General features: G+C 53.8%; 2 protein-coding genes across 3 annotated transcripts in view; one reads left to right on the forward strand and one right to left on the reverse strand.

Moving 5' to 3' along the window:
- The first annotated feature begins 437 nt into the window (after positions 1-437).
- On the forward strand, positions 438-10,890 carry CLK3 (CDC like kinase 3). 2 transcript variants are annotated; one of them, XM_061999004.1, is made up of 13 exons: positions 438-508; positions 959-1,107; positions 3,941-4,148; positions 6,267-6,360; positions 6,640-6,706; positions 7,444-7,560; positions 8,053-8,219; positions 8,367-8,461; positions 8,828-8,957; positions 9,432-9,514; positions 9,853-9,932; positions 10,078-10,168; positions 10,483-10,890. In XM_061999004.1, exons 2-13 carry the CDS (start codon positions 959-961, stop codon positions 10,666-10,668), a joined length of 1,467 nt encoding a protein of 488 aa, XP_061854988.1. In that variant the 5' UTR covers positions 438-508; the 3' UTR covers positions 10,669-10,890. The 2 variants fall into 2 exon arrangements, with proteins under 2 accessions (XP_061854988.1, XP_061854989.1); XM_061999005.1 differs by lacking the exons at positions 438-508; positions 959-1,107 and having other exon boundaries at positions 4,063-4,148; positions 6,137-6,360.
- Positions 10,891-11,121: 231 nt separating this feature from the next.
- EDC3 (enhancer of mRNA decapping 3) overlaps positions 11,122-17,032 on the reverse strand; it is a 28,434-nt gene continuing 22,523 nt past the window's right edge. Inside the window, exons 6-7 of the mRNA XM_061999003.1 lie at positions 15,595-15,812; positions 11,122-14,583 (exon numbers count right to left, since the gene is read on the reverse strand). Of these exons, the coding sequence (XP_061854987.1) occupies positions 14,249-14,583; positions 15,595-15,812 (553 nt within the window). The 3' untranslated portion in view covers positions 11,122-14,248. The remainder of the gene's footprint in view (positions 14,584-15,594; positions 15,813-17,032) is intronic.

Below are 17,032 nucleotides of genomic sequence, written 5' to 3' on the forward strand. Positions count from 1 at the left end.
GGCGGGGCCGATGGCGGTGCGGGTGCGATGGCGGTGCGGGGGCAGAGCGCGGTGCGGGGCGATGGCGGTGCGGGGCGATGGCGGTGCGGGGGCAGAGCGCGGTGCGGGGCGATGGCGGTGCGGGGCGATGGCGGTGCGGATGGCGGTGCGGGGCGATGGCGGTGCGGGGCCGATGGCGGTGCGGGGCGATGGCGGTGCGGGGCGATGGCGGTGCGGGGGCAGAGCGCGGTGCGGGGCGATGGCGGTGCGGGGCGATGGCGGTGCGGATGGCGGTGCGGGGCGATGGCGGTGCGGGGCGATGGCGGTGCGGATGGCGGTGCGGGGCGATGGCGGTGCGGGGCGATGGCGGTGCGGGGGCAGAGCGCGGTAACGTGCCGCTCGGCAGCGTGAGGCAGCAGCGGGCGCGGCGCGCGGTGGGTGCCCCGGAAGCGGAAGCGGGGCCGCAGGCGCTGCGGGCCGCGGGGTCGGGCCGCGGCCGCCGACGCGGGGCGGAGGGCGCGCAGGGGCGGTGAGCGGCGCGGCGCGGAGCCGGCGCGGAGCGGAGCGGGGCAGGCCCGGGCGGCACGCACTCGGCGGGGCAGGGCCCGGGCCCCGCCGCAGCGGCCCGGCGGGGATCGAGCGGGGCGGGCCGCGGGGCCTCGGCCCCGAGCGGCTCCGGTGGCGGCCTCTCGGGCGCTTCCGGCCTCACGGGCGATCGCGGCCGCGGGCCGTGGAACGGGGTCGCGGCTGGGTTATTGTCGGGGGCGGCGAGGAAGGAGCCGGTAACGTTCGGCCGACGGCTTGAAACCTCGAGAGCTGGCGGAGCTCCCGTCCCGGGGCCTTCCCTGCCTTCGGGGCGGTCTCTGTCCACACTCCTCGGGTCAGCCAGCCCAGTGCGGTGAGAAGACTCCTGCAGCCTCCGACGAGCCGGCGAATTGCCGAGGCGTTTTAAGAACGAGAAACCTCCGGTCTCCCGCAGATGCATCACTGTAAGAGATACCGGTCCCCGGAGCAGGAGAGCTATCTGGCTCACAGGTGGAAGAGGAAGAGGTCTCGTAGCAGAGACTATGAGGGAAGGCTGCGCTACGCATCGCGGAGAGATCTCCCCAGGAGATCACGGTCGAGGAGGTAGGTGTGTGCTTGGGCAGGGACAGGGTTTGGGCAAGGTCAGGCGCTTGGCCTGCCTGCAGCTGCTGCCCTGGCAGGAGGGAGCAAGGGGGAATGGTGGTCTAATAAACCCACACCCTCAATTGCAGTCATGGCTTGGAGCGAGCGTGATGTGGTGGCAGCTTTCATTTCCTGACTGTGCATCAGCTTTAAACCCTTAAATCCCAGGGATAGGAGTGAAGGGCTTAATCTGCCTTGCCTTGTATGTTTCTACATCTAGCCAAAAGTTCTTCCCAAAGCAACGTCTTTAATATTAATGAAGGAGAAGAGCTTGCCCTGGAATCATGTTTTCCAGTCCTAATGCTGTGGAGGCATTAAAGTCTTTCTCTCCCAGCAACCCATTTCCTTCCAAAATCATTACAAATCAGATTTAGGGTGACAACACTCCTCCCTCAGCTCTGCCATCAGAGAGGATCCAAGCAGAGCCAACTTGTATTTCTCTGGGTTTGAGCTCTGGTGCTGTCTTTGTGCAGTGTTTTGGCAGGGCCAGACAGGGTGAGTGAGGCCCTGGCTCAGCAGGGCTGTGGCAGGTTCTGGAACAGAGGCACCAGGAGCCGTGTGCTGACACCAGGGTTCTGCAGGGCCAGTGGGCGAGTGGCACAGCTGCAGCCAGAGTGAGCTGAGCTCATCCCTCAGGCCCTGAGCTCTTCTCCACATTAACTTCTCTGCTGAGCCTGGCTGGGTTTACTCGAAGGCAGCGAATTGTGAAATACGGCCGACAGGCACAATGGGCTGGTCCATCCCTTCATCTGGTGGGTTACGTGGGACAGATTGGGGTGAGAAGAGGCTTTTGCAAGGAGGGAACCTTTGTGCCCCTTTAGACTCAGAGCCTCTCAGAGCTTCACTGGTCTCCTTTGTTCTTTGAGCCCTTCAGGGTTGTTATCACTGATTTCTGTGTATCTTAGATATACACACTTCTAAGGAGTTTCACAGAGGCGTGCTTGGAGTTGACCATCGGTGTTGGAACAGAGCACTGAGGGGGTTTTGTGTTTTGGATAGTTCAGCAGTGACCTTGAGCTGCTGCTACTGTCTTGGCAGGTGCTTTGAAGTATGGTTCTTGATCCCAGAGCCAGCACATGCACACGCCTGGGTCCCATTAAGCTCTCAGTGAGACAGAATTGTTACAAAGAGGCACAAACAGCAGGAGTTCCTGTTTCCAGGCTGCAGCAGCCACAGGAGGTTTGTGTGGGCAAAGCCGTTGCTGTCAGCTGGGTGACAGCACCAACCAGCCCTGTGTGTGCCCGGGGTGCTGCTGGCTGTCCTTGAGAGCCAGCGCACCGCTCCTGTGTCTGGGTTGTGACAACTGCCTGAAACAGACTCGCTCAGGGCGGCCCAAGGCAAGGGCTGCTGTGGGAGCTGCTTCCTGGGGCCGAGTACCGGCTGGAGTGGAGCAGGCAGCCATGCTTTCGGAGGCATCAGCAGGCTGCTGCTCAGCGTTGCCATTGTTGCTGTCTGGTGTAAGAGAGGCACAGTCAAGGTGCTGCCACGGAAGCACCTGGGACCTGTGGAGTGAAAGGCGGGAGCTGCAGCATTGCAGCTGTGGTGTGAGGCACTCAGGCGCTCGCAGCTTTCAGCACTGCATGTGCACGTTGGCGTGTGAGTACTGATGCAGGGCAGCTCTGCCTGAGGCCCTCTGCCCCTTCCTGGGAGGAGGGGAGCTTGGCCAGAAGTACTTGCAGCCCTCGGTTGTCGCTCAAGGTGCAGGAGCTTGGCTGTACTGTGGAGACCAGATTTTCCTCCTGGCTCTTGGTAATGATCTGTGTGCACAGATACACACAGATGGTGTTCAGGGGACTGCAGTCCCCCTGGGGTGATGACTACAGCACCACTGCTGCCTTCAGCTCTTGTTTGTTTAAGAACTAATGAGAGACCTTCTTGGAGGAGGAGAAAGGATGAGCCAGCAGTGTGCCCTCGTGGCCAAGAGGGTTAGTGGCATTCGGGGGTATATTAAGAAGAGTGTGGTTGAGGGAGATTCTCATGCCCTTCTACTCAGCCCCAGTTGAGGCCTCATCTGGAGTCCTATGTCCAGTTTTGGGCTCCCCAGCTCAAGAAGGACAAGGAACTGCTGGAGAGAGTCCAGCGCAGGGTCACCAAGATGATCAGGGGCCTGGAGCATCTTCCTTATGATGAAAGGCTGCGGGAACTGAGGCTATTCAATCTGGAGAAGACTGAGGGAGGACCTTATTAACACAAGTACCTAAAGGGTGGGTGTCAGGAGGATGGGGCAACATCTTCTTTGGTAGTGCTCAGTGACAGGACAAGGGGTAACAGACATAAGCTGGAACATAAAATGTTCCACTTGAACACAAGATAAAACTTCTTTCCTGTGTGGGTGAGGGAGCCCTGGAGGCTGTGGAGTCTCCCTGGAGGTTTCCAAACCTGCCTGAACATGTTCCTATGTGACCTGATGGAAGTGAACCTGCTTTAGCAGGGGATTGGATTGGATTGGATGATCTCTAGAGGTCCCTTCCAACCCCCACCATTCTGGGATTCTTTGTTAGAAAAGCACCTGCGTGTGCTGGTGGAGATGGCTGAGGGAAGGCAGGCAGCTCAGGTTGAGCTCTAGGGTGGGGGGGTTTCCCCCCCAGGGGCAATGAATTGTGTGAATGTCATGTTGTTTTCTTTTGCAAACTTGCTCCTTTTCCTTACCTGAGCAGTGTCTGGCTGGAGCCTCAGTGAAGCCCAGGGCACTTGCTGTTGTTTTCCTGCTACCAGGCAGTGGGAGCAAGAGCTCTTCATTTCAGCAGGCCTCTGCTTTTCCTGGCTCATAAACACATTCTTCCTTGTGCTACAGCCATGAGAGGATGCCTTACTACAGGAGGTACAGACGGGACAGCGATGCCTACAGGTTTGAAGACAGAAGCCCATCTTTTGGGGAGGACTATTACTCGACCCGCTCGCGGAACTGGCGGCGCTCCAGGGGCAGAGAGCAGCATCGCCCCAAGAGGCATCAGCACCACTGCCAGAAACGCAGGACCAGGTCTTGTAGCAGTGCCTCCTCGGTGAGTAGCATCCAGAATGAGCTCAGGGTTTTAACTGTTCTTGCCTCCTTTCAGCTCCGAACACTCTGGGTGAGTACCTCTGATCCCCTTCTCTTTGGTGTTTGTTTCATGAGGTGGAATGTACAAGTCTAAACTCGGTGTCTCGTGAAGCAGGAAGCATTTGTAGCCGTTGGTTGGTGAGGGAACTCAGCCGTTTTCTTTGCGAGCCAGGGAGGAGATGAGGGGGAGCTTCCACGGTGTATGCCCTCGTGATGGGCTGAGGAGGGTGGGCCTTGGCCAGCAGCCAGCCCAGCGGCTGCACGGCATTGAGCAGCTCAGTGCCTGGCCAGGGCTTCGCTGCTCAGTATTCCCACTGCTTCCTGGGGCGGGGTGAGTAGGCAGCAGGAGGGGGCAGGGAGTGCTCCCTGCCATATGATTCCCTGCCAGGATCCTGTACCAGGTGGGATTCACCAGCGCTCTTAGTCCTGTGGTGATTAACCCGTGCCTCACTGGGCTTGGAGGAAAGTTTCCTCCTTATGAAGAGGAGACGCACGTGTCCTTTTTTGACACGAGTGCCTTGGATTTCAGCTTCTTTGAAAACTTCCCCATTTTCCACCCTGAAACGTAGTCCTCCTTTCAAGGATTAACAGGGAGTGTTTGGAGTGGGGTGGGAGGCTGTTCCCAGCACCGGCATTGCCGTGGAAGAGCCATGAGGTATCAGACCAAACGTGTCTGCTTCACCGCTTCTCTCCTGGTTTCCATCTTTCACACCTTCGTTGCTTTAAAATGCTATTGCAACTAAATGACCCCGATTCCTGCAGTTAATAGTGACTGTCTGCATGGCTGGGAGCTTTTAATGGTCTGTTGCTTTCCTCCTTTTACTCTCTCTAGTGAGTTTTTTAGTTGTAGCAAGAGCCAGGTTTCTGATGGAGCACCCCAGGGCACTTTGTGCGTGTGTGCGATGGTAACGGTGTGCAGGTCTAGAGTGTGCAGGTTTGGGCTGGAGTGAGATAAATCCTTTAAAGTCTCACAGCTGTCTCAACTGTCCTCTCTACCTTCTTTCTCCTCCATTTCAGCAGACCTTTGGGGGTTTCATTGTAGCTCATTATTTTGAACTAGCTGTGGGACCAGGGGTACAGAAGAGAAGCCAGATAGAAGCTCTGGCATGGAAATGTAGAGCTCCTTGTATTAATTTTTTTGGCTATGGAGATTTTAAGTATTTTTAAGGCTGAATAGAAGAAGATGAGGGATCAGGGCGGCTTGCTTGGTGGACCCTGAGTCCTCACAGGAATGTTCGGCAGGTTTTCCAGTAGAAGCTGGCAGTGGCAGGAGTGAACGTGGCCTCCTGCCCCTGGTAGATGCCTAAAGTGGAACAAAATGCTCTCTGGGGACAAATCCAACTGTCCTGGTCCTAATGTTCTCCCAGGCTTCAGACCGCATCATCAGGCCTCTGTTTAGCACCAGGCCTGTCTGCAGCCCCTTGGGCATACAGGGTCGGGATCGGTGCAGTGCCTGGTTCTGTCCCAAAGGGAAGGGCTGGTCAGCAGTAAGGGCAGGACAGCTCGGGGAGCTTGGTGGTCTGTTACCCAGGGTCTCAAAGAGCAGGCTACCTGGAGGGAGAACTACTACTCTGGCTTCTACTGGACACCTTGTCCAAACTGACAGCTCGTAGAGCCTTCATCATGCTTGCCAGTGGAGAAAATTACTTTCCTCTGGAAAAGCCCTCCTTCTTCTTGTGCTTCTGGCAGCATCCTCCCTCCAGTGCTGCAGAGGAAGCTGCTCCTCTGTGGGGAAGGGTGGTGCTAAGCCAAGCCGCCTTCACACTGGAGCTTCCCAGCTGCCACTTCCCTTCCAAGAAGAGGGGGACGTTTTCCCACCCGAGAGGCGGCAGCACCAGAGGCCGTAGTTAACGAGTTTTCTTTGCATACCTGTAGCTGTTGATTACTTTTCTGTTTTGAAGTTAGTTTGTGTCTTGACGTGTCCCTTGCAATATCCCTATCGTTATATATGCTGTGTGCCTTATGAAATGCTGGGATCTGGAAAATGCAACCACCCGCGGACGCCCCGTCACCTCCACCTTTGGCTGACACCGCCCTCGTGCCCCGCGGGGCCGGCACTGCGCGGGGGGCGGCGGTGCAGAGGAGCCCCCAGAGCAGTAAGCGCAGCAGGAGCGTGGAAGATGACAAGGAAGGCCACCTGGTGTGCAGGATCGGCGATTGGCTTCAAGAGCGATGTACAGCCACCTTTCGTAAAACTTTACCTCTCTACTTTCTATCCCCGTGTTAGACGAGATCTCTTGTATTGTACTGGAGGGGTCTCTAGTGTTTTATTGCTTATAAATGGAGTGACCAGTAACTTGCCTCAGGCAGACATTAGACACTTGAGTTTTTAAAGAGCGTAGCAGTGAGAGACTGTTTTTGTTTTGCTTTGGCATTTTGCTGCTGTGAAGTTGCAGGACCTCGGCCCTGGCCCAGCCTCCCCAGCTCACATCCACTCCTGTTTTCTCTCCTAGACGAAATTGTCGGCAGCCTTGGCGAAGGCACTTTTGGCAAAGTGGTGGAGTGTGTGGACCATGCCAGGTGGGCATCCTTCCGTTCCAGGGCACTCCTCTGTCCCTAGAGCCCCAAGCCCGGGTGCTCACAAACACTGCCACATCTGCCTGGGCCTCCACAGGACCAAGCTCTTGTCACCTTCTGCTTCTTGCTGTGGTAGAAGTTACTTCTTACAGCAGGTGGAGAAGGGCCTGGTTCATACTGCAGCCCCTGAGGTGTTCAGGGGTGTAAGGGAGTTGATTCGGTGGCCGTGGGCTACTGCAGTGAACTCCAGTGGAGGGCTGGGCCAGGCAGCCAGGGAAAGTGACCTCTTAATCTGCTGAGGTACTCTTATTTGTTTTTTAACCTCTGCTGTGATTACACTTGACCCCTGTCTCTTCCTGACCTTTCGTCTGTCTCTGAGCCGTGGGGTCAGCTTAGTGGAGGAGCTGCTGGGATCTCCTGCCTCTTAAGAAATCTGGCACAGGGAGGGAGGGGAGGTTGCTGCTGGAGTCCCAGTGACCTTCTGGGCTGCTGCCTCAGGCAGTGGTGTGCTGCGAGCTGTCTGAGCTTGTGGGAGTCTTACCCAGTAAGAGCATTTCACTTTGAATTAACTACTTGACAAGCGGAATAAAGCATCAGCAGACCTTGGGAGCCTTGTTGAGTCTAAAGCCTTCTGACACCGTGACTGGAGTAACCGGGATGTGCCCTTCTCTCTCCGTGGACTGAAGGTGTGTGTACAGCCCTTTTTCTCTGACTCCATCCTTTTGCCTCTTCCCGTACAGGGGCAAGTCTCAGGTGGCACTGAAAATCATAAAAAACGTTGGCAAGTACCGAGAAGCAGCCAGGCTGGAAATTAACGTCCTGAAAAAGATCAAAGAGAAGGACAAGGACAACAAGTTGTGAGTTGCTCTGGGTCCCTCGGGTGGTCAGTACCACATCCTTACAGACGGACTGTCTGCTGGGGCGATGTCCAAAGAAACGTGAGGACTGGAAGACTGGCTCCTTGCTTCCTGGGGGAGGAAAACCTGCCGCAGGCCTCTGTATTTTGGAAAAAGAGAGTGTCTAGTTCTGTTGAACTCTCTTGTTTATTTAAAACTCTCTAACATCTGAGAGGCCAGATCCTAGTGAGGAATAATTACAGCTTTTCAGCTGTCAAAGCTTCTCAGTCAACCACTTGCTGCTTTATCCCACTTGGAGGTCTCTATCTCCAGGAAGCTGAGCAGGGTGGGGAGGGAATGTCACTTGGATGTATACAGAGAGCTTACTGCCATCCTGAGGCAGCTGCCTTGGGGCTTTTACTCACCAGCCACTTCTGAAGGAGCCAGAAAGGAGGAGAATGAATGTTCTGTCGAGTCTCTGAACGATGGTTAATCTTCTTTCTCTCTGCCCAGCTTGTGTGTCCTGATGTCAGACTGGTTCAACTTCCATGGCCACATGTGCATTGCCTTCGAGCTTCTGGGCAAGAACACTTTTGAGTTCCTGAAGGAGAATAACTTCCAGCCATACCCTCTCCCTCAGATCCGGCACATGGCCTACCAGCTCTGCCATGCCCTGAGGTGTAAGTCACCCAGGGCTGGCCTGGCTGGGCAATGCTGTCTCACCAGGGTGGGGTGGGAGGGGACTGGGAAGGAGCTGTGCTGTGGGCACTTGGGTGTGCGGTTCTTTCATACTGGGTTTTTCTCTCTCCCCTTTGCTACCTGTGCAGTTTTACACGACAACCAGCTGACTCACACTGACCTTAAGCCAGAAAACATCTTGTTTGTCAACTCAGATTTTGACACGCTGTATAACGAGAAAAAGGTGGGTTGTGACCGAGGGAAGTGCAGGGATCAGGAAGAACCTGCCTTTCCCTCCCTGCAGAAACTGCATCCCTACATGCCCTGCAGAGCCTTCCAAGTCTTTAGTGGGAATAAACTGGAAGTTGGGCCCCTTCGTTCTCCCATCTCTTCTAAAAGCCTTAAGACTGCTTCAGTGGCTCCAGCTCATGAAGTGTGGGGCATTCACTGGTGCTCCTCTGAGATGTAAATTGCTCAGAGCTCCACGGTTATAATCCTCTTGATCAGTAGTGCAGACGTGGCAGTTCTGGGGTCAGAGGGCTCCTCTCAGAGCCTGGCTTAATCCTGAGCCAGCTATTAGAAGTAGTGATGGTTTGTTGTTTGCCTGCAGAGCTGTGAGGAGAAATCCATTCGCAACACGAGCATTCGCGTGGCAGATTTTGGAAGCGCCACCTTCGATCACGAGCACCACACCACAATCGTGGCCACCCGGCACTACCGTCCCCCAGAGGTGATTCTGGGTGAGTGCTGCTGGGCGCTGGGGACTCTCCGACGGGGGAGGAGGACAGCAGCTGTCCCAGGGAGGCTGTGGGATGCTGTTGTCTAGAGAACTGGCAGGAGAGTGCTCCAGTTCTTGGGGACAAGCTGTTCCCTGCATTACTGCAACACCACCTCAGTGGGTTCAAGGCCCTGGTTGTGTGGAATGTGTGCACAGATCCTGCAGGCCCTTGGCACAGCATGTTCAGAGCAGAGGAAAGCCAGTGAGACTCGGGAAGTGCTCAAATTGGCTCCAGGGGAATGCAGAGTCAGCGTAAGCTGAAACAGGAGCATCTGAGGGAGGCTTGTGCCAGCCCTCTTGCCAATGCACCGTGCCGGAAAGCGCAGAGAGAACTTCTAGGGCCGTCTCTGTGTCATCCTGGCACTTTAAACAAGGAACTAGTAGATGTCTGGGGGCGACTGTTGAGAGCCCAGAGCTAACATCCTTCTCTTTGCAGAGCTGGGCTGGGCACAGCCATGCGATGTCTGGAGCACTGGCTGCATTCTGTTTGAGTATTACCGCGGCTTCACGCTCTTCCAGGTACGGCTCTGGGGCGAGGCACTGTGCTCTCACAATCTGTACTGCCTAAAAGGGCTCCAGCTCAGGGAAGGGAAGAGAAGCACACATCAGAGGCCAGGTTTGAACATAAGCCCAGGAAAACACATGGTTTGAGAACTCGTGCCTTGCTGAAAACAGGTTCAGATCACCTCTGGCCTCTGCCTGGGAAAAGCATAAAAGCCAAGAGGGGAACAGGATGGGCCTTGCATCATTCCTGACAGGGGCTTGTCTCCTCTTTCCTTGTACTCTTATAGGGGACAGACTTGGCTGTCAGCTGTCCAAGTTCTGAATTAATGCACCATTACTCTTTCCCTTTGCAGACCCATGAGAATCGTGAACATCTCGTCATGATGGAAAAAATCCTTGGGCCCATTCCATCTCACATGGTCCACAAAACTCGGTACGAACCTCTGCCCCAACTCAGCTAGTCTCCTCTAGCATTTATGGCTACCCTGGCTACTAGCTCCGTGTCTCAGGCTGGGTCCCAGCCCTGTGGGTGTCACAGTGGGAGAGTAGCCTTACCCAACACCACCTTTCCTCTGCAGGAAGCAAAAGTATTTCCACCGTGGCAACCTGGTGTGGGATGAGAACACATCTGATGGGAGATACGTCCAGGAGAACTGCAAGCCCCTGCAGGTAGGTGCTGCTGTGCAGGCCCTGCACTGCCAGTCCCTGCCCCAGGGCACTGGCCTGAGGAACTGGTTTACAGACCTCCAAACTCACACCTGCAGTAGCAGGAGTTTATTGGCCTGGCTGAAGCAGTACTGGGGAACAGGAGGGAGGCTGTCTTTGGGGATGGGTGACAGCTTTCAGCTTGCTGTGTATCATAAAACTGGGGCCTTGCTTACATATAAATACTCAGTAAATATGTCAATAGGCAGTTCAGACTCCAGAGAGGGGTGCAGTCTCTGTCCTAACAGCATGCTACAGCCCTCGCCCTTCTCTTTCAGACATACATGTTGCACGACTCGCTGGAGCATGCACAGCTCTTTGACTTGATGAGGAGGATGTTAGAATTTGACCCTTCCAGGAGAATCACATTCTCAGAAGCCCTCCTGCACCCCTTCTTTGCTGGGCTGTCTGCCGAGGAGAGGCTGCTGTGCGGGCGAGGCGCCAGCAGAGACCTGAGCAGATGACGGCCAGGGCGGGGTGCGATGCCCCCCGGCTCTGTGCACCCGGGAGCAGTCAGCCGTCTGCCCTGCAGCGACCCCTGCTCTTTTCTCTCACAGCTCCCAGGGGCTGGGGCACTGCCACAAGGACCCTGGGCCGGGGAGGGGAAGAAAAGCTATGTTGGAAAGCACAGATTTGTCTATTTATATGTTGTAAAGTTAAAATAAAGTGTTTCTTATTGTTTGATACTTCCCTTGTAGGCAGGTGGAGGGTTCTCTTGCTCACAGCTTTGCCTTTTCTGCAAAGGAAGACAGAGGTGTTGAAAAATTAACTGGAAACTAAGCAGCAGGACTCTTTGCTTCACTGGAGAGCAAAAAGTGAGAAGTGGACTGAACTCTGGTCTGTGCCCTGGCTGCAGAGGTGTTGTCAGGCTCTAGAATGGCAGCAGACAAAATAAATAGCTGCACACAACTAGCACACATGAATAGTCACACTTTATTTCAGGGCCTCCCCCCGCAGTGGCAGGAATTAGTCATTACAGACATTAGGTCACAAATGGAGTCTCAAGCAGTGACATAGTGCAATGATCTTCACGTGTCAGTGACCAGAGCAGTGCTCAGGGGCAGTTCCTGCCTAGGATGGTGGTTGAGGTGGCAGGCAGGAACTCGAGCACAGGCAAAAAGTGTTCTCTTATTTGAATTAACTCTGGCAATGTCGGGGAAGGGATCCACCCCCTTTCTGAGGCTCCAGGTGCTCCACAAGTACTCACAGCTGCACAGAAGATGTATTTCATGTGGATTTAATGTGCCTAAGGCCAGTACTTCCTCAATTAAGCCTTTGTATACAGGGAAAAGTACAGCCAAATACCCAAACTGAGCCCTCATCTCCAGAAAGTGAGCACACTTTAAAGCCAAACAGAGCCCAGTGCTGCCTGCTGTGCCCTAAACACTGCTCAAGTAGGGATTTGGAATCCCTGTCCTTAGGTGAGGGTTTGTACCCTCCTGTTGTACAACACTGCTCGCTTTATGTTTTGCTTAAACATGTGGAAGCCTATCACTGCACGACTGGCACTGCCAGGGCTGCGGTGCTTCCTGGAGCTGTGTGGCAGTGGGCACAGGGCTGAGCACAGCAAAATCATCCTCACCTGCCTGAGTGCCCTTCAGGTCACGGCCCTGCAGCCACGGGCACAGTGTGGAAGCACAAAGGACCCTGCAGTGAAACCTTGAGGATTTCAACACTACAGTTTAATAGCCGAACCCAGAAGGGGCAAGAAAAGCAGAAATTGAAACAGCAAGTTCTCTTATCGAGTGTCTCGAGCAAGGAAAGTTAAAACAAGGGGACTAAAGCTAATGCTGCACTACAGCAATGACCAAGGGAGGGTTGGCCACCTTTTGAACCCAGCCACCGCGCGTCTGCCCAGCTCCAGGTTAGACAGAGCTGAAAAACATGAAGCAGAAACAAGAAAGGCAGAGGGAAGCCTCACACTTGTATCTTAAATAACCAACTGCATCGCTATGTCCCAACCATGGCTTGGTCAATGCCACTCCAGTTTACTTGAAACATGGTTCCCCTCAGGCAATCTGAGGCTTTGCCTTTCCGGCAGGAGAGGAAATGCTCAAGTGCAGAGCTTTGTCCCGTCACAGCACCAACTCCTCCAGCCCCACAGTGGGAGCACTAAAGCCGCTTGGCCTAGGCCACTGACATGGTTCAGCCCTCGTCTCAGGTGAAGCAGCCATGCAGACTCCAAGAGGAGCAGCGCCTTCCACCCTGCTGAGGTAGATACAGCGAGGTGCAGGCAGTTTGGCAGGGAAAGAAGCCTTGGGTGGCTGTGGGAACAGGCCCAGGGCTCACCAGCCTCCTGTCCTAAAGGCTGGGTCTTCCCTGTCACTGCACACTCCTAGGCAATACTAATTGCTTCTGCTTTCCTCTCCTCCTTTGATATGCTCAGCCTTTGTTCTAAGCAGATAAAGGGAAGAGATGAGTGCCTGTCCTGTAAATCCTCTCCCAGCAGAGCACTGAGTGGGTCAGTAGGTTTGCTAAGCAGGACTCTACCTGCTTAGCAGGGTGCAGTGACAGAGCAGCTGCAAGAGTAGGTGACCACATCCCTGTGCGTCAGCCTCAAAAGGGATCCAGCTCCCCCAGAGAAAAGGCACTGTTTGAAGCCCTGAAGATCTCACAATGCCAGAGTAGAGTCTGTGCCAGCTTTAGGTACCTACCAGAGGAGTAGCAGAGCTTCAAGCAGTGCCCAGGCAGGGAGCTGAGTCCCTTTGGGAGAGCAGGGCCCCTGCCTCGCATCTGCCTGCCCCCCTGCAGGAACGGCTCCAGGGTTGATGCCTCCTGGGGCAGCTGCTGGCACAGCACCTGTGGAGCCCTGGATTGTGGGAGCCAGCTGCCCACAGGGATCTCAGGATGTCCCTGCTCCAGGGCTCCACTGGGCCCAAACCACGTGCAGGGAAGGACAATGCAGCATGTCCTGGAGCAGCACACATGGCATGCAGAGCAGCCAGGACACTGCAACCCCCTGCAGCCATCCCAACAAGAACCTCCTGCTGTACCTCTCCATTCTCAAGCTGGTTCCCAGCAGGCAGACACACAAACGAGCCCAAAGGGAATTAAAAGATCCATGACCTACTTCCCAAACCACACCTAGTGCGGGAGGGACACTGGACGCACTGGGGAAACTCACCCAAACATTATCTGCACCATACACGAGGTGTATGCATTTGTTAACGCAGGATGACACTGCCCTGCTTCAGCAGCCTTTCCCTGATTCTGCCACTACTGTGCCAGAAAGAATAAAGAAAGAAAGAACTCCATCAACCAAACCCCACACCTATCCTGGAAAAGTCCAATTCCACACCACACCTCACTCCCACAGGACCTGTGCTTCACCCACTAAGCCAACAAACAAAAAACCAACAGAGTATATAAGCAAGTAAGGCCTAGCTGAGGCCATCGGTGTTCCCAGAGCATCTGTGACCTGACAGCTTCTGGCTCTTGACACAAGCTTTCCAAAGAGGGAATGTTCTCCTGGAGGGTCCAGGAGGGACGGCAAGTGACAGCTGCCTTCAGAACATAAACCAGGGGAGGGGTGAGGGAGTAAAAAAGAACAATAGAACAAAACCGAATCTTCCGTCCCACTATGATTCCTACACAATCATGGGATGCTGCTCCCACCAGGACATCCTTCCTGGGTCTGTCTGCCCAGAAGGACAGAAATATATCTCAAATCTCCAAACTAGCCATCACTTGTACCACCTCCACCTACATCCCCTCATCAAACAGCCTCCTGTCTGGGCCTGGGAGGCAGCAGCTACCTTCGCCAGGGACAGACATCATCTTCCTGTGTGTTTCTTCACGCAATGGCACAGGAGAATGAAAACAGCTTTGCAGGAACACTTGCTTCCTCCTTTTTTTTTTTTGTTTCATTTTGTGATTATTTTTTTTTCTTTAAATACACAACGTGTCTTCTGGAAGGAAAACTCTCTAGAACTTCACATCCTTAAGGCGTCACGAGTTTACCAGTGAGGAGCCACTGAACAGTGTATTTGACAGACCTCCTCCTTCTCTCTTCTCTCACCTCAGAGCTGTGTGGCTGGATGGGCTCTAAGTGGAGTGCAGTGGGATGACAAATTTGCAGCCGAAAGGTGAGTGGTAGTTTATTCCCACTTCCTGGAAGACCTTCTGGGGAATGCCAATGTCACAGAGGTACACACGCCCTGCCCTTTCACCCAGGGGCAGGGGCAGGCCCAGGGCCAGCGACCACTTGGCATCGATGCCCTGCTCCATCTCATTCATTGGAGGGTCTATGCTGAGCACAGGAGCCCGGTTCTGGTTGGCCCAGTCCACAACCGCTTTGTACCAAGGCTGATCTCTCAAAAAGGCATTTTCATGACAATCCAGGCAGTTGATTACTAGGTCCACAGGAGTATCTGGGAGATCTGAAAGAAAACAAACACACCGGTGACTGTTGAGAACCAACTCGAAACCCTTGCACTGCCTGCAGCACCCCCAGTCTCACTGCACAAGGTCTGGCCTTACCTGTCCCTACATCTGTTCTCCTGCAAGAGACAACAATATGTAAAAGCTCTTTAGCACTCTGAAGAACATTCCCAGACTTTCAGGTACAAAATCTGCTCGGGCAGCCCTGGGCAGTGCTGCTGGCTCCGTAGAGCAGGCAGCCTAGAGGAGCACTGCTTGGGGCTTGCTCTCTGGTAGAAAAGCATCAAAAAAAGCACTCTTTTGCTGGAACACACCAAGTACCTCTGCTATGGAGAGGCAGCCTGCATGCACTACTGCTGGCTGCCTCCCTGCAGTGGGGCTGCAAAGCTCACTCACCTGCTCCATGATGTATCTGCTGCATTCCCTTCACCTGACAGACCATAAAGTCTTTGGTGCAAAAGCTTTTATGACAGGAGAGCACAGCCCTGCCAAAGCCCAACACACTGTGCAGGGCCCCAGTTCCCAGCTTTGTTTCTCCCAGGAAGTTTAATAAAGCTGGTCTGAAAATAGCAGTGGTGAAATGACAAACAGAAGCCAGTTCTCTCACAGAGGATGGGAGCATCCGTTTATTCTAGGACACACTAAGACAGCTGCCTTTGGACAGCTGCTGGGAAGCTCAGCAAAGCTGTCTGCTTGGCTTGAAGCAGGAGCTGGATGCTTATTTCCATGCAGCTTTGACAGACTGAACAAGGCAGGCCCTTATCCTAAGAGAATGGCTGGTCTGACTCAGATCCATACAGCAGCTCTTCCGTGTTTGTTCATGCAGGAAACATCTGCACCAGCACAACTGCTCCACTGTCAAATCTCTCGAGTCTCTGTCATCCTGCCAGCCTCTCAGCAGCCAGCTGCCTGTGGTGATGCCACTAGATGGTGCCAAGGGAACAGCCAGGCATTGGGGAGCCGAGCAGGTGGAGGGCAGCAGAGACATCATCTGCTCGCAAGTCCCTTACCTTTGACACTGGACACCTGCTGGCCTTGCGTCTTGCTGAAAAGGTTCAGCTCATTGGTGATGGATTCCAGCATCTTGACAAAGTTGGGTAGGAAAAGGATGACGTGGACATCGTGGTTGGAGAGGTGGCGCCCGCAGCTGATGCCCTGGGCCCCCTTCACATGGGGGCCGCACAGCAGCGCTACTGTGGGCCGCTGATGCACGTTCTTCGGGTTCAGCCTGAAACGCAGACAAAAGGGCATCATTAATAAACCCAACAATCTCTTCACCTTCTTCCTGCAGCCTGCAAGAGGAAAAAAAACCCCAATCAGTAAAATGCAAATTGGCAGGTGTTTTGCAAATCTTCCGTTGCCTCCGAAGCAGGAACCCACATCCTTTGGCAGCGCTGACACCAGAGCTGCCCCACTTGCAGGCTCCCTCCTAGCCACTGCAGAGCATAGGCTCCCACTCTGCCCTGCTTCATCACAAAGCCAACTGGTATTTTCAAAGCAAGGGGGATTTTTACTGCTTGTGTAGCAAGCCCAAGTCTGATGGAATTTCACTTTTACGAGGTCTTTTTTCCCCTCCCTTTTGCCTCTCTGATTTCAGCAGAAAGCTAACTACCAAACCTTAAAAATAGGAGATGAGTTCCTCTGTCAGCAGAGCCATGGTTAAAAACAAGAAGAAAAATCATTTCTACTCTAAGCCTCATCAACTGCAGAAAGAAGCTTATTTATCTGAATGGCCTGCAAGCCATTACGGGTAGCTCACAGCAGTTTTTAGAGGGCTGGTAGTGCCTGGTATGTCATCACTCACTGCTCTCAATCAGTAAAGTCCTGGTAAGGTACTACTGAATAAACAGATGCAGACCAAAGGCTTACCTTCAATTTCAAGACCAATAACCTGGAGAAGGTATCAATAACATAAACATACACGTGCAATCACCTGCTCACATCAACACCTACGCTAAGTGCAGGCACAGGGCACACCTCTTCAAAGAGTCAGCACATATGCTGGCGTGAAGGGCAGGCCTGCCAGCAAACTAGGCCCTCCAACAGAGCAGGATGGTCTCCCTTTAGGTGTAGATGCCCAAAAGCTAATTTAGCGTTACAAAAGGCTAAGTAGCACTTTGTTTCCACAAGTCGACTCTTGCTTTTACTGATACCCAATTGTCCCATGCAAAAATAACAGTGCAAAGGTCTGTTTCCAAAAAAGACTAGCTCACTAGACACTCTGCAATGATTTCACCTGCCTTCAAGCTACACCTGCGCAAAGCTCAGGGCCCTGAAAAAATTCTCAGTAAATGGGAGAGAAAAATTTCAGCTTTCTCCGTTTTGTCTTTGACTTAAGAGACACTTCTGCTTCTGGAATATAGGAGACAAAAAGAAGCCCTTAGAAAGTAATTGATTTATGTTCAGCCAGTTCTTTCCTAGAGAGACTAGAGAGGGGAGGAAAATGTA

The sequence above is a fragment of the Colius striatus genome, chromosome 7 (genome assembly GCF_028858725.1).
Source record: "Colius striatus isolate bColStr4 chromosome 7, bColStr4.1.hap1, whole genome shotgun sequence".
Taxonomy (NCBI): Eukaryota; Metazoa; Chordata; class Aves; order Coliiformes; family Coliidae; genus Colius; species Colius striatus.